Here is a 15,585-nt window from a genome sequence, read left to right on the forward strand (position 1 = left end):
GCTTCCCCTTCCTCCGCCAGCGCCGCGGAGGGATGAGGGGAGCGCGGCTTGGTTCTGAGGGAGAAATTTTTCTACAAATATTAAAAACAGGGCTTGGGTATTCACAAGAAGATTAAATAAAGCGCTGGAAGAGAAACCAGCGGTAAAGGGCTGGTATTTGATCACTAAAGATATCACCACCGAGTGACAGACCACACACCAGGAAGGGCTGAATACTCTTTAAATAAATATTTATTACTACAGAACAGTAGAGTAGAAAGCGTCTGGGAAACTTTACTCATTATCGAACTACTTGGTGTAAGCTTCTGAATAAAAGCACGTTTTTACAGTTAAAACTGCTTATCCCTACCCTCGTCACTTGAGCAGTTAACTTTTAAGTTGCTTGGATGATCCTCTGTAAAATCAAACGATTCAAACAGACATTCATACATCTAGAAGTAGCACTGTCAGGCCAGCCCTTATGTATTTATACAGCTGTGCTCTATTATTTCAACTGTTTCGCTTGCCTATCCACAATACACAACTGCGGTATTATAATGGCAACTGATAGACGTTGCTGGTCTGCTGTGGTATTACAATGGCAACTTATCACTCTGCCTTCAGCCTTCACTCCTCTTGCACCTCAAAGCCTCCTCAGACTCTGGGAAGAGGCTGCAAGCAGAGATTCAATATCCTGAATTACTTTAGAAGTTTTTTCCAAAGCCTTCAAGACGCACCCTTCACTGATTTCTCCCAGCTCACTCCTGTTTTCTATTTTTCTGACAGTAACACCAGATGGATTTGTTTTTGCAGCAGATGTCCTTTCCAGAACATTGCTATTATCCAATAAAACTGGTGTTATTTTGTTAAGAAAAAATATCAAACTCTTCCTCCTAATGAGAAAAATCCTTCTCCGTATTTGTATTCATCATTCTGCATTGCAAAGTCTCACATTTCATAGCGTGGTAATTACATAAAGCTGAAAAATAAAAGTGTATATTACTTTAAATATCTGCAACATTTATAGAAAATGTCTTAAACTAAGACTTCAATTTATCCAAAAGTTACTTTAAAAAGGAAACTATCTGATGTCACACCACACAGTCTGACAGCATGCACTTTTTATACTGGCTTAAAGACAATTACAGCGTGGCTTTAAGCCCATGCAGCGCAGCACACTTTTTTGAGCTGGCTGAACACAACGGAACAATACTGAGGTAGCTGATAAACAGAAAGGTTTTGTATTGCAACAAGCAGCCCAAAGGCAACTGCATCATCCCTCTTTCAAGAACAGATCAGCAGATGAGTGTTAGCAAAACTAATGCAATACCCATTAAAAGGGCTTCCTTTTTCTGGCGATATTTTTTAATTTTAGTTTTGTACTCTGCCACTCTTTTTGTTTCTGGCACTGTGATGCCAAAGTTGGACAAGATAAATAATAAAATAAAAAATATAAATAAGAAAACAAAAAATGGCTTAAAAAGGTAATTTTAAGAAGTGTGTAAGGAAGTAGAAGAAGGTGAAAACAGGATAGAGAGCCTTTGATGCAGATTTGAATATGCAGATGAACAAGAGAATATAAAAGTGAAAAATCTTTACAGCTTTCAAAAGGATACAGTTAAATCTCTGTATTTTTTTGAGCTCAGCATCAGCAGACCTGTCCAAGAAAGTAATGATTATTAAATGATTTAGTATAATAAAACGTTCTCAAATGTATTTTCTACTTCAGATTTTAATTTTAAATAGTTTCCAGTAAAATCAGATGAGCAAAATTAAAGTGAAAAAAATGCTTCAGTTTTGTCTTTCACACCACTAGTCAATGGCTGCCATTCATCAATCATTTGTGTTTCAAAAAATCACGGCTCTGCCCTAAGAATAGTCTCTTTGCTGTATGTATGTATAAATATAAATACAATTTTCATTTCATCAGCTACTGAATCTGCTATAACTTGAATAACAAGTGCAAGTGTAATTGATTTAAATTAGCACATTTTTAATACCCCAGTATGTTTCTATATGATGTCACTAGACCTTCAGTCAGGGGTATGTATTAAAAAAGACAAATGTATCAGCAAGAGATACAAGTGTCATTTAGCAGTTCCAAGTACTACGTTGAACCGCTTGGTGTTCTGGTAAAAGACACCTTTCTTAGTCTAGTTTCTCTTTTTCACCTTGCAAGATACCATCTGTGTTACATTAATACTCCTTTGGCAAAACCACCATAATTCCAATTTTTGAGTAAGGCAGGCAGAAGCACACTGAAACAAGCTTCACCTAGAACTCAACTTACCTAACATTTTAAACACTGAAAGAAAAATATGGAACCACACAAAATCAACGGACTTAAAGTTTTCATTTTGACCCTCACAAAATGCAGTCTATAAAATTCGGAGTTTATAGTATTTTTGAGTTTTATCTGCAACATTATTTGTAGTGAATTATTAGGGATAAAGATGAATACCAATTTTCTTCCATTACAGAGCGTGTGGCATATTCAGGAATCTCCTTTTCATTCAAATTTCTGCACCATTCTATTGCTGTTCTGATGTACCTATGTCAACATGAAAATTAACAAAAAAGTAGTTATTTATATGAGAAATACACTCTATTGAAGGCGATAAGCAATATACCTGGATCTGAAAGAAAAAGCCATGATTCAAAATCTAGCTTTATCTCTAGGTTTCCATGCCATTTTTTGAGTCACACTTTTTGTTTAGAATATCCTTCATATTTAAATCTATGCAGTTACAGAAAACTATAACAAAGCTGTATGATTTGTAATGAATAGTGTATCAATGTTGGTTTCTGTGAGTGAGTATCTGCTTGCTAAAATACAGCACAGTAAGCTTCTGATGATTCCCATTATGAGGCTGTAATTAGAGCAAGCAGATTACAAAAAGCAATCTGCAGGCAGAAGTCAGTATCTGTCATAAAGCAAAAATTGGATCAAGTGCTATCCAGCTCTATATAGGGCACAGATTTTTTTTTTCTTATCCACTGATGTTAGTGCCAAGTTGCAGCTCTAGTTATTTTTTTAAAAGACACTGCTGTAACAATTATAATGGAATGACAGCACGCAGTGGACCTGAGTCATACAGGTCCTGAATCATTGCCAGCTGTAAGATGGAGCTTTTATCATTACGTGTTTGGTGTGTCCCCCCCCAATATATTTTCAGCAAATACCATTTCTTCATATAAAAGGATTTGTACAGAATTCTTTTATATTTAACTTTAAATTGCTTAAACAACTTATACCTTTCATAGATTCCAGGATGACTTATTTGTATTAGCTGCTGTACCCCATCAGGAGCAGTTAACTTACACCAGCCTACATCTTCATTTACCTTAGAAGAAAAAAAAAATTAAAACTATTAGTTTTCTGCTGCAGGCTGGAGAAAAGAAGGCAAGTATAATATGCCAGTTTAAGAATTAAGTATCTGTGAACATTCCACTTTAAACACTTACAAGTTTGTGTTTTGCTTAAGACAGAATTTGGTATAGTCTGCTATGACAAATGCAGGGGGGGGAAAAAAAGAACACCTGGCATGGCCCCAACAATCATTTTGTGCTATTCAAGAACAAATTATTTCTAAAATTGTGTAGAAATGTTTCCAAACCTGTAAAATTTTCAGTTCTTCCTCCTTTTATCATGACTGAGTATACATATTTAAGCTAGATGACATCAGCAACTTATACTTTATCTTTTGACACACTATCATATTTATATTGTTTATAATAGAGATATTCTCAGACAGTTCCAACATCTTTTGTGTCTTGTCACCTTAGGGTAATAAACAAAGACACAGAAGCCAAGTCTCCACAGTCAACTCTGAATCCCAGACTCACATAGTTTTTTCTGTAGTGCTGTTTTGCAAAAATCAACATAATCTTTTTACTTCTATATTACTCAGTATTTTTATGGAGCAGATCATCTTGAGTGACATCATGTGGCATGTACAGGACAACAAGGCGATCAGACCTAGTCAGCATGGGTTTATGAAAGGCAGGTCCTGCTTGACTAACCTGATCTCCTTCTATGACAAGGTGATAGAAGGAGATCCACTTAGTGGATGAAGGAAAGGCCATGGATCTTGTCTACCTATACTTCAGCAAAGCCTTTGACACCATTTCCCACAGCATTCTCCTGGAGAAACTGACTGCTCATGGCTTGGACAGACATACTCTTCGCTGAGCAAAAAACTGGCTGGATGGCCGGGCCCTAAGAGTTGTGGTGAATGGAATTAAAATCCAGCTGGCAGCCGGTCGCAAGTGGTGTTCCCCAGGGCTCAGTATTGGGGCCAGTTCTGTTCAATATCTTTATCAAAGATGTGGACAAGGGGATCAAGTGCACCGTCAGTAAGTTCACAGATGACACCAAGTTGAGTGAGAGTGTTGATCTGCTTGGGGGTAGGAAGGCTCTGCAGAGGGATCTGGACAGGCTGGATCAATGGGCTGAGGCCAATTGTATGAGGTTCAACAAGGCCTAGTGTTGGATCCTGCACTTGGGGCACAACAACCCCATGCAATGCTACAGGCTTGGGGAAGAGTGGCTGGAAAGCTGCCTGATGGAAAAGGACCTGGAGGTGTTGGTCGACAGCCAGCTGAATACGAGCCAGCAGTGTGCCCAGGTGGCCAAGAAGGCCAACAGCATCCTGGCTTGTATCAGCAATAGTGTGGCCAGCAGGACTAGGGACGTAATCATCCCTCTGTACTCAGCACTGGTGAGGCTGCACCTCAAATACTGTGTTCAGTTTTGGGCCCCTCACTACAAGAAAGACATTGAGATGCTGGAGCGAGTCCAGAGAAGGGCAACGAAGCTGGTGAAGGGTCTAGAGCACAAGTCTTATGAGGAGCGGCTGAGGGAACTGGGGTTGTTTAGTGTGGAGAAAAGGAGGCTGAGGGGAGACCTTACTGCTATCTACAACTACCTGAAAGGAGATCGTAGCGAGGTGGGTGTTGGTCTGTTCTCCCAGGTAACAGGTGATACGACAAGAGGAAACGGCCTCAAGTTGCACCAGGGGAAGTTTAGACTGGGTATCAGGAAAAACTTCTTCACTGAAGGGGTTGTCAGGCACTGGAACAGGCTGCCCAGGGAAATGGTGGATTCACCATCTCTGGAGGTATTTAAAAGACTGTAGATGTGGTGCTTAGGGACATGGTTTAGTGGTGGACTTGGCATTGATAGTTTACGGTTGGACTTGATGATCTTAAAGCTCCTTTCCAATCAAAATGATTTTATGATTCCAAGAAAGTAGATTTTAAAAGGTATATGGAATCCCATATGCGCAAGGTTACTTTTCTGAGTAATTTTTCACTATCCATTTGCTCAATTATAGATAATTTGAAACAAAAAACCAAATACTCCCTTCTCTGACAGACTTCTTAAAAGAATAAAGTTTCATTTGCCTCCTTAGGCATCAGTTATGCAGTAAAATATTTCTTCCTCCTAATTTCTGGTTAAAATACTGGCAATACATTAATGGTGGCATTTGCGGGTAGTTCCTATTTTCATTCAGGCTACTATACAAGCTCAAGAGTAAGCCACAGCAACAAACTGCTGTGAGTTATGAATCTCTCAAAAGACTTCCGTTTGCATTTTATAGGCATCAAAACTTTTGTTTTATTTCCTCGTTTGCTCCCTAGCAACACTTAGTCATGAAAAGTTTCAAGAATAGTCATTCCTCTAACTCATGAGTTACCTGGATCTTACCACAGGAAGAGCTGAAATCCCAGACCATATTCAAGGTTATCCCATCCCAAAAAACAGCATGGACTTTATGATCTGAGTACACAACGAGTCTTCCTATGCTGGGAATAACCTTTTCATATAGCAAAACTGGAAACATTTCTCGTCCATCTGTCTCAGGTACCTAGAAACAAACAAATACACTAAAAACTTCAGGAAAGGTTACTTACATCATTACAGCTGTTTGTATCTCTCCCAGATTTTCAATTCACTTGTTTTTTCAGACCACAACCAGCTCTCTTTATCATGCAGTTGCTTTCTGCTTCACAAATACAGCTTCACCCTGCATGGTTTTGGTTTCCAAATATATACCTTCTGATCTTTTGAGTATACACTCACCATTCTTCCCTCTAGATTAGGTCCTATTGCCTACAGCCTGTATAATCATCCTTATAACACTGGAAGATTTATAAATCTTCAGCTACATACCATTTTCCAGCAGCAGAGATGATAGTTATGAGTTAATGATAGTTTAGTCTTGTAGCAGTACTGAAGTATTCTGAGGAGAAAAAAACAAGCTATTAAGCATTTCATACTTACTATGTCTTCTAAACAACCTTTGTTCTGTAAGTTTATAGACATCCTCAGTGCTAACAGAAATTTTTAAACTTAATGTCATAATAACTATTATGTGTAATTTTAACTACTGTTCTTTCAAAGTCAGAGGAAGTAATGTAACAAAGATAAAATAAAGTTACTTGGTTGCTTGAGTAATAATGGAGGATATAGAGTATGGATTTCCTGGTACATCAGGAGGTAGGCTGTTTACTGAATACATCTTTTCTTCTCTCTGCAGTAGACAGCAGAAAGGAGATGAGTTAGTTACAGGTACTGTAGCATGAAAACAGCATTTAAGAGCTTGCAAGATATGAAATTTCTGACCTCCCAGAAAGCGACTATAATCACATTCAAATTTGTCCCAGAACATAGATAAATATCTCTTTGAAAAGTTTTCCATGCACTCAGTATGGACCAAGAAGTTCTCCTGTCAGAGAGGAAGACTGTAGCTTACTACTGAGTAACTAAGTTTGATGACAAGTTACAAGCTAAGTTCAAAGGGTACAAAGTCAACCCTTAATTCCGCTTTAAAAATACAAAGCACTGCATAAGCACTTGAGAGGACTTCTACCCTGGGGAAACTTAACAACAGACAGACATAGAGAGGCAAAACCATTTCTCCAGCACTGAACAGCTGGTCTGCGGCAAAGCCAGAACAGAACCTGCTTCTTCTAGGTTCTGTGTCCATATAGGAAAAAAGAAAACACTTCCAAGTACATAAAGATTAGACTCTAATCAATGTATTAGTTTAAAGACTAAACATCTCTTCTAAATTAGTGAGAAATAGTTATTGTAGAATCTTACTGCAGTACATACTTGAGCTTGTGAAACAGAGATTACAATGAATAAGATTTTTCTTATTGTGTCTATAATTTACAAGAATACATTCTGAAACAGAAGGAATAATGTAATTTTTTGTATAACTGATTGTTTGATTCAGTCACTATAGTAATTACCAATGTAGGGATTTCACTATAAATGCATAGCCAAATGTCTTAAAACTATGTAAACTGCTAACTTGAAGGAATTTGGAACATATTTTAAAATAGTTTTATACCTTTTTTGTTCGTTTTTGGATTACGTAATGTATGAAATAGTTTCCCAAAAATGCTCCCTCTGATTTGAAAAATGAGTCATCACCAGGATAAATTTCTGTGACATTTGTCCTACCATGGATAAATCTAAGAGAAATAACAAGATTTGAACAAGTATTTAAAATGCTGTGTCACCAGACAAGCAAAACAGGTTAGTACACTTGAAGAAAGCACCAAGCAGAAACACATTTTCAACACAACTCACATGAAGAACTTTCTACTGTTTCACTAGCAGCAGAGTGTACCAATTACTTCTTTCAACACAGATGAGCATTACCAGGCTCTTCGTTTGCATATGTGCATGGGGGTGGGGGCCAGGGTGTTTGTTTTTAAACAAGCTAAGGAAAGGTTTTTTTATGTTGAGGTAAACATCTCACAAGAGCTGTTCAATCCGCATTCCACTGACCACAAAATATATAGTGATTCCAGAGAAAAATCCAGTTTTCTTAGTGGACCAGCCCTACCTAGTGTACAGAGAGAACTGCGAGGCTGAACGTTTCCTGAACAACCTGGAAGTCTTCATTTCCACAGCAGCTGTGTGTTTTTCACCAATATCAATGGTCTTTTACTGGTGATCACATGGTTATCTTGGAGCCCAAAACCCATTTAATGACCTATTTCTGCAACTGTGTGGTTAGACGCCTGGACTTTGCTAATGGGACTTCTAAGACTAAGTACGGCTACTCACCATACTTCCAAATAAATGAGGTATGGTATTGAAGAGCTGCCAAACATTTTTTTCAGATGAGATGAAAATTTAGGAATTACAGTGAGAAAAATGAAGAACACTGGCCAGAAAGATTAAAGCTTTAAAGACTGATTATGCTTTTATCAAAGACTTTCAGATGCTGATAGCAACTGTAGCATTTTTGAAGTTTGTATAACAGATTTGAAAGGGCAATTTTAAAAAAAGCCTTATTTTTTTTAACTATATGGACAAGGTGATTTGCCAGGAAAATGCACAGTTTAGCTGCCTGCAACATGCAAATTATGTAGGTCACTGAGACAAACATTTCTAAAGCGTGATATCTTCAGCATCAAAAGGAGCAATGTAATTTGCAAAGAAACCAAGCACCATAATTGTCAGTGGAGTCTGTGGGAGTTCCAGTTGTCCAGTAAACCTTTAAGAAATCAGACAATCAAATCACTTCTTTACAAGTCTTAAACATGAGATCAGATTGTTTGTTTCAGACATACCCACTTTCAGACCTGGAAATACACTGTACTTCATTTGAAGTCCAATGAACAAAAAGCAGAAATGAACAGACTCTTGCATGAAGATTGTATACAGGGCAAAGTAAGACATTTCGTCTTAAAGCTTAGAGACTCTTGCATGAAGATTGTATATAGGGCAAAGTAAGACATTTCATCTTAAAGCTTAATTCCCATGCAAACAAAGTCTTCCACAGATGAAACACATGATCTCCTACATACCTATAAAAAACACCCTGGCACCATACAATTTGAATTAGCCGAGGGCATAAATACTTTTCAGTATCTTGATTCTGAAAGAAGTCACAGAAAGTCCACCTGTAGAAAATACAATAAAAGCTTCAGTAAGTCTAAAGATTTTTTTTGTTTGTTTGCTGGTAATCATTTCTGTACCATGAACAGATGCATGCACATCTATTCAAAGGAAAAGAGGCCACAGATTTTCAGAGCCCTCCGACTCCTTAGTTATCCCCATTAGTTACCAAATTAGTTTCCTCAAACCTGCAAAGGTTTTTTTGATAATTTTTAGTGGTGCTGATGGAGAACATACACCAGTGGCCCACCACAGAGGTATTACCTTCTCAAAAATGAAACAAACCCAAACCAACCCAAAACCTGTGTTATTTTTTCAGTATTCTCTTTTTCATTTACATATTTACACAGCACATCAGAAAACAAAATTTATTTTTCTCTGGACTGTATATTCATTACAGTAGGACACAGAATGTTGGTTTCACAAATTTCGTGTTTCAAGAAGTTCCTGAAAAAAGAACAGGATAGTAATTTTTTTAAATCTTTTTATAGCTAGAATTCAGTTGTTTTGTTAAAGGTTAAAGTTACAAATTGCAGAATTGTAAAACGTAAGTTAACAACTACGAAGTAAACAGCTTAAATTACCTGTGTAAATGTGGGGCTCCGCAGCTGAGTGGCAAAGCTGTAGGTAAAAGAGAAACCGTTTCATGTGTTTTGGGGTCTATTAAAACATCAGCTTCTGTAGATGTATGGCCGTTTTTCTCACATGTCTGTAATACATTCTTAACAGTATGTAAGTCATAGCACATTAGTGCCAACGACAAAGGGTATTTCCATTCTTCCGGGTAGGAGGAAAAAGACCAACGCTGTGTAACCCATGTATATTCGTAAGAACAATTTGTGTAGAACAAAGGGACTCCATCTCTGTCTTTTTGGTCCTTTGGTTTGGTTGGTTCTCTGTATTTACCTTCAGCATAACCATGTTCATTCTTATTCTCTGTTGTCATTTGTTTCGATGACATTTCTGCAACAGAATTTCTACTTGATTTTCCATACTGATCTCTGGTTTGATAGTTGCCGTTCTTTTGAGAGGAGTGTAAGGATGCTGCAGATGACTGGCTGACTTTGCATAAGAACTCCACTGTAAATTCTTGCTGCAATTCTGGCAGGTAAAGGTGAGCATAACCATCTACTGACGAGATCTTCACACTGCCATTGTCTATACATCTTGTCAGATCAGCTGTAGCAGGGTCAGGCCATCTAATTTCTAAGGTATCACTGAAAAGAATCTTAATACAAGAAAAAGGATTGGAAAGTGCAGGAAGATAAAAACTACCTGCTTCCCAGAAATTACAGTGGAGGATTTACATTTAAATGAATTGAGGCCTTCTGCAAGGTGACGTATGGCAAGAAACTTGACTGTGTATTTATTTGCACACATGAACTCAAAAGGAAGCAAAATGTCTTAGCCTTCATATCTGCTTCCTCCTATTCTAACAGAGTTGCATCTAGGAATAATGTTTTAATTTAATATGCATTCATGAACTAGTAAGGTGCATGGCCAACTGACCAGACACAACTGCCCACAGACACTAGATACTTCTGTTTCCAGCTGCTTCTTAAGAAACACTAAAGAGAAAGCCTAAATTATCTTGATCTCATCAGTTATCGTAGACTTCATGGCAAGTCCACATTAAGATTGTGTAAATTAAAACTCCATGTGCTCTGAAATCTTCTCTTTATTTATAAAACTGAAACAAGCCTGTAAAATTGCATGTAACATGTATTTCTGTGTTCTTACCAAAACGGAAATTTATTGAAAATGTTTTGCCGGTAGGTGGGTAAACTTACTTAATCCCGCAGCACCACAGATTAAGTTACACAGCTATTGCTAGGATGTGGATAAAACGTATTTCTGAAGAATAATACAAAATACAATAATGATTTTAGACTTTTACAATACAACATTTGGAAAGTCTCAAATGAACAGCCTCATCTTACTGCAGTCATATTCAAGTACAGATTGCTGCTTCAATTTGCACTTTTGTTCAAAACAAACATTTTCACAGCATATGCCCTTGTGCTACCCCTTCTACAAAAATGAAGCAAAAGATTCTCAACAAATTACTCCAAATAAGCACTGCATCTACCTCAAATACCAGATTAAAGCTTTGCCCAAAAAGATATAGTTTAGAAAATGCACTAATCACCTTCTGAAACTAGAAAAATTCTGTCAAGATAGAGAATGCCTTTCTAGCCATCTGCAGTTCTGCCCTAAAATGAGGTATTTTCCTTTCTATTGTCCTTATACCTGATCACCACACAGAAAAAATCCTTAGTCTGCTTTCAATTGAAAACTCCACGTAAAGCGCTGCATCCCAAATAAACACAGAAATGCAAACCCTCTTAAATAAGGTGTGAAAAAAACTTAGCAAAAGACTATTCACACTCCTCATAATTTGTTTTATCTCAATTTAATCAGCTTTGTCTCATTTGACTGACCTTTAATCAGTTATTTTTCAGCCCCAATCATACTTTGGCCCAGCACTGGAAAAGCCTAGAGTCCAATAAAAATGAAATATGGCAGCACTAGTGTATTAGTAAAGTGGGAAAGTCTGCTGAACTATTTGGGGCACTAAAGATGAAAATTTACCATGAAGAATTGCAAAAGGACCCTAAAAAAAAAAAAAAGATAAATGTCAAGTGACCAGACAACAAGGCTGCAGATAAAAATTCAATGGAAATAAATGCAATGTGATACAAATGGGGAAAAGCAATCCTAACTTTACATTTAGAAGGATGGACTTTGAGCTGACTACCACCACCCAGGAATAAGATCTTGGTGTTATGATTGACAGTCCCATGAAAGCACACTCTATGTTCAGCAGCAGTTTAAGCACTGTATCAAGTGTTCGAAAATTCTAGGAAAGGAACAAGAACAAAAAGAAGATACAACCATACCACTGAATATATTAATGGTTAACATACATTTTGAATACTATTTGGAGTTCTGAACAGGCCACACCACTGACAAGATCCCCCTCCTCAAGCTGTCCAGAGATGTGGATGGTTAGTCTGGCCAAAGCAGGGCCTAAGCAAACCATAGGACTAAGCTGTTTTGAATCAAGCATAAGCAAGTAATGCAGTGTAACTGTAGAAGCGTTTTTGTACCCAGTGGCCCAGTAAAAGTATTGTCCCTGCTACTAACAGGCCACAGGCCTCAGGCTAACTGTATCTTATGCCAACTGTGCGAGGCCCCAGGCTGGCCTGTTAGGGTCATTACCAACTTGTTATGAGAACATGCTGAGTGTGAACTGGAGCCCGATAATGTTATCTCATTGTAATGGACTGCTGAAATGTGGGAAATAGCAAAGGCCTTGAAAATATGGGCACTGGATGAAAACAGAGGCCACAGAACAATAAACTGATAGCAAATTATTGAAGAACTACAATCTCAAGAGCTACAAAATGACTGCTTTTGCTTTGAGAAAAGCCACAGCTGATGAACCAAGCTGGGGGAAGCAAGAAAAAAAGCCAAGCAACAGATAAGGCACTTGCTGTGGCCTAGGAAAGTTATTCCTCAACATCCTGAAGCAGGTAGTCACAGTGGAAGCTCTTAAGTCGGAAACTGTCTAGAAACCCAGCCATCTTCCAGAAGAACAAGACCCTGGCCTGTGAGAGGGTGGAGGGTTACCACTAGTGCTAACAACGGAGCACGAGCTCTGTGCTGCTGTACCTTGCAGTGAGTGTACAGGCTGACTGTTTACAACTGACTGCTGTCAAGTATGTAGCGATACTGATTGACAGTGTTTTCAGAAACTAAACATTAGCATGAAGTGTGTTACTAATGAAATGTCAGTCTAAAAGTTTTAAAACTTAAAACTCGCCTGATTTATCAGTCACCTTAAGACTCCCATGGCAGTGTGCACACTCTTGCACGCATCCACTGGGAACACAACAGAGGAATGCTGATAAGGAGTAAAGCTCCTAGAAACCGCAAAGGGGGTCTCTGGACAGACCTTCAGTCTGACCTGGGGTAGCTGGGTCCCACAGAGAGACACTCTGCCCCAGTCCTCTTGCAGGTCCCTGTAACAGACTCACACAGGTACTTCAATAGGGAAAGAATGTGATTCTGAACCCGACAGCCTCTGGGAAAACACTGTCCTGTTTCACTGAGTCTTCCCTGAAAGGTTTCAAGTGCAGAAAAGTGATGATATATAAACCAGTGCATTCTATCATATGTAAAAAATCCTAGGTTTTAGTCTTACTAAGAGTAAACAAACTCTTTAGTGTTTGACTACAAAGGATACATGTAAATATAGGACACATGGCAGTATTCTAATCACGTTGGCAAATGCATTAGCCAAACTGTATTCTGTAGGTCTTCACGGCCTGTACTCATACACATGCATGTAAAGTCATGTTAAATCCACTTTGTCAGACTAATAGGGAAGTTTATTTTACAAAAGCATTACACGAGTAACTCTCACCCTTTTTCTTTCTGGAGGTATAACACGTGAAGGTAAGTACGGGCAGGAAGAAAACTTGTTCCGGAAATCCAGAGCTCGTAGAAGTTGTTCCTATTGAAGTGCAAAGAAACACAGAACAACACAACCCTGTTGTATCGTGAGTTTTTCTATGCAGTGATAACATTTTAAGCTGATTTCATCCTCTTATTTTCTGGAGCAGAGGTTAAGGCCCTCCATTTTACACAGAGGAACAACAGTGTTGGTCTCGCTGTGGAGCTGAGGGGACAGGACCCCTGCGCGGCGCCCCGCTCCCGCACAGCCGGCCGCGACAGGCCTGACAGAACGGGGCGGCGGGCGGCGCCGGTCCCCGAGCGGCCGTTCGCTGCCCGCCGGGCGGCAGCCCAGGCGCTCTGTCACGGCTGCTGCCCAGAACCCGCAGGAAGGCACAGCACACCCCTCCCCAGAGGGCCTGACAGCGCCAACCGGCCACGTACCCTGTAGGCACTGACGACGAAGGCGACTCGCTGGCGGGTGGTCTCCGCCGGCTGGAGGGGGTGGGCGGCGGCGGGCAGCGCCGCTTCGTACAGGTACTCGCAGCCGCAAGGAGACAGCAGCAGGCGGGACCCCCCCGCGTAGCGCACCTCCACCGAGTCGTCCTCGTACAGCACCATCAGGCTTTCCGCCTCCATCTCCCCGGGGGGCCGAAGAGGCGCAGCGGGGAAGCGACAACCGGCCCCAGGCCCTGCTCGAGGCGGCCCAGGGCCCGCGCTGCCGCAGGGCGGGAAGCCCGGGCCGGGGCGGGGCGGCCGCCGAGCTCCCTCCCTGCCTCCCCCTCACCCGGCCGCGCATGTTTGGTGAGGTAGCCCTGTCTTCCTGGTAGCGTGGAACAGGTGGAAAGGGTGACCTGATCTACATGCGCATTTGCAAAACAGGCTAGGTGTAAATGCACACCGTGTCTTTTTACTTCAACTTTTTTGTTTTGTTTTGCTTTGTTTTTACCTGCTGGAAACGGGGATGTCTTTTTTGCTGCTCCAGAAATGAAAATTAGCAGTATAAAGGCCTATATTGTAGGAAAAAATGCGCTATTTACCTGTAACTGCGCTTCTTTAAGATACACCTAGTTCAGCAGATGCCCTGGCACAAGGCACGGCTGCCTGGAGAGCTGCCGCAGCAGCGTCGGCACGCCGCTCCTGCCTGCCCACGCAGCATGCCAGCGCTGTGCAGGAGGGCGTTCGTTCCTTGCCTCCTGAAATGGTGGGTGCCCCAAGAAGAAGGAGGATGTTGTAAATACCTTAGACACTCGACTAACCTAGTTAATATAAATAAACAAAGGGGAGCTTTTGTAATTTAGATGGCTATATCTCACTTCAGACAACTGGGCCTTGAGAAGATAGTTTGTAATTAAGATGGCTGTATTTCACTTCAGACAACTTGGCCTTGGCAAAGCAGAGGCACGGAAACCTAAAGATAAGGGCGTTGCAACAGCTGCCTTGAAGGACACGGCCTACATGGCCTATAAACGGACATTTACATATATTAATGAGTTGCAGGAAATCTCATGGTTATGTAAATTAGTTCTTGGGAATCCTATGACTATGTATAACTTTATGGTATATAATCTCTGAAAATTTGCCAAACTGGCGGAGCACTCGTGGTGGATAATCCCCAGTGCTGCCCAGTGCTGCAATAAGGAATGCCTGCTTAATAACACTCTAGTGCTATTGAGTTTTCTTTCAGACTCCTTACCCAGCCACACCTCGCTTCCCACTTCAGTGAGGAAAGTTAGAAAGCAAGGGGGTTTGGAGATCTCCGATTTTTGTATCACTCCCCACGTGAGCACCTCTGGAAAATGAAGAGCAGGCTTAGGGGACAGAATTGAGAAGGGAGATTGCTGATCTACAACTTATCCCAAAGACAGATTACAGATAATTCTTTTGTGACTACTGCTTTACATTCATGCATTCATAGGGCAGCGAAATCTTAACGGATACCTGTGTACTTAGAACTGGGTCACAGAAGCCCTAGCTGAATAGACTGAAAGATTGATTTCCCAAAGGCCAATTTAAAAATTAAGCCTAGTTGCCTTTTTGGAAGATATACTCCTCCTCCCCCCTTTACAGTTTAATCAAAGCTATTTTAAGTGGATTGATAGTTTACAGTTAAGTGTCCATTTATTATCAATTCCTCCTTAAAGCACTAAGCAAATGTAATTCAAGATCCTGTGCTATACAGGCCACACTATACAGTCTCATCTAGCTATAACAGTCGTTCCCTA

At 40.1% G+C, this 15,585-nt stretch overlaps 1 protein-coding gene across 1 annotated transcript; it reads right to left on the minus strand.

Annotated features, from left to right (window-relative positions):
- Nucleotides 1–270: 270 nt before the first annotated feature.
- Nucleotides 271–14,075, minus strand: CZH5orf34 (chromosome Z C5orf34 homolog). The gene is made up of 12 exons (XM_068423427.1): nt 13,805–14,075; nt 13,332–13,421; nt 9,487–10,130; nt 8,812–8,907; nt 7,341–7,464; nt 6,424–6,515; nt 6,155–6,224; nt 5,679–5,849; nt 3,235–3,323; nt 2,441–2,530; nt 1,596–1,636; nt 271–831 (listed from the first exon to the last, which is right to left on the minus strand). Exons 1-12 carry the CDS (start codon nt 13,997–13,999, stop codon nt 623–625), a joined length of 1,911 nt encoding a protein of 636 aa, XP_068279528.1. The 5' UTR covers nt 14,000–14,075; the 3' UTR covers nt 271–622.
- Between the last annotated feature and the right edge of the window lie 1,510 nt (nt 14,076–15,585).

The sequence above is a fragment of the Nyctibius grandis genome, chromosome Z (assembly GCF_013368605.1).
Source record: "Nyctibius grandis isolate bNycGra1 chromosome Z, bNycGra1.pri, whole genome shotgun sequence".
In the NCBI taxonomy this organism is placed as follows: Eukaryota; Metazoa; Chordata; class Aves; order Nyctibiiformes; family Nyctibiidae; genus Nyctibius; species Nyctibius grandis.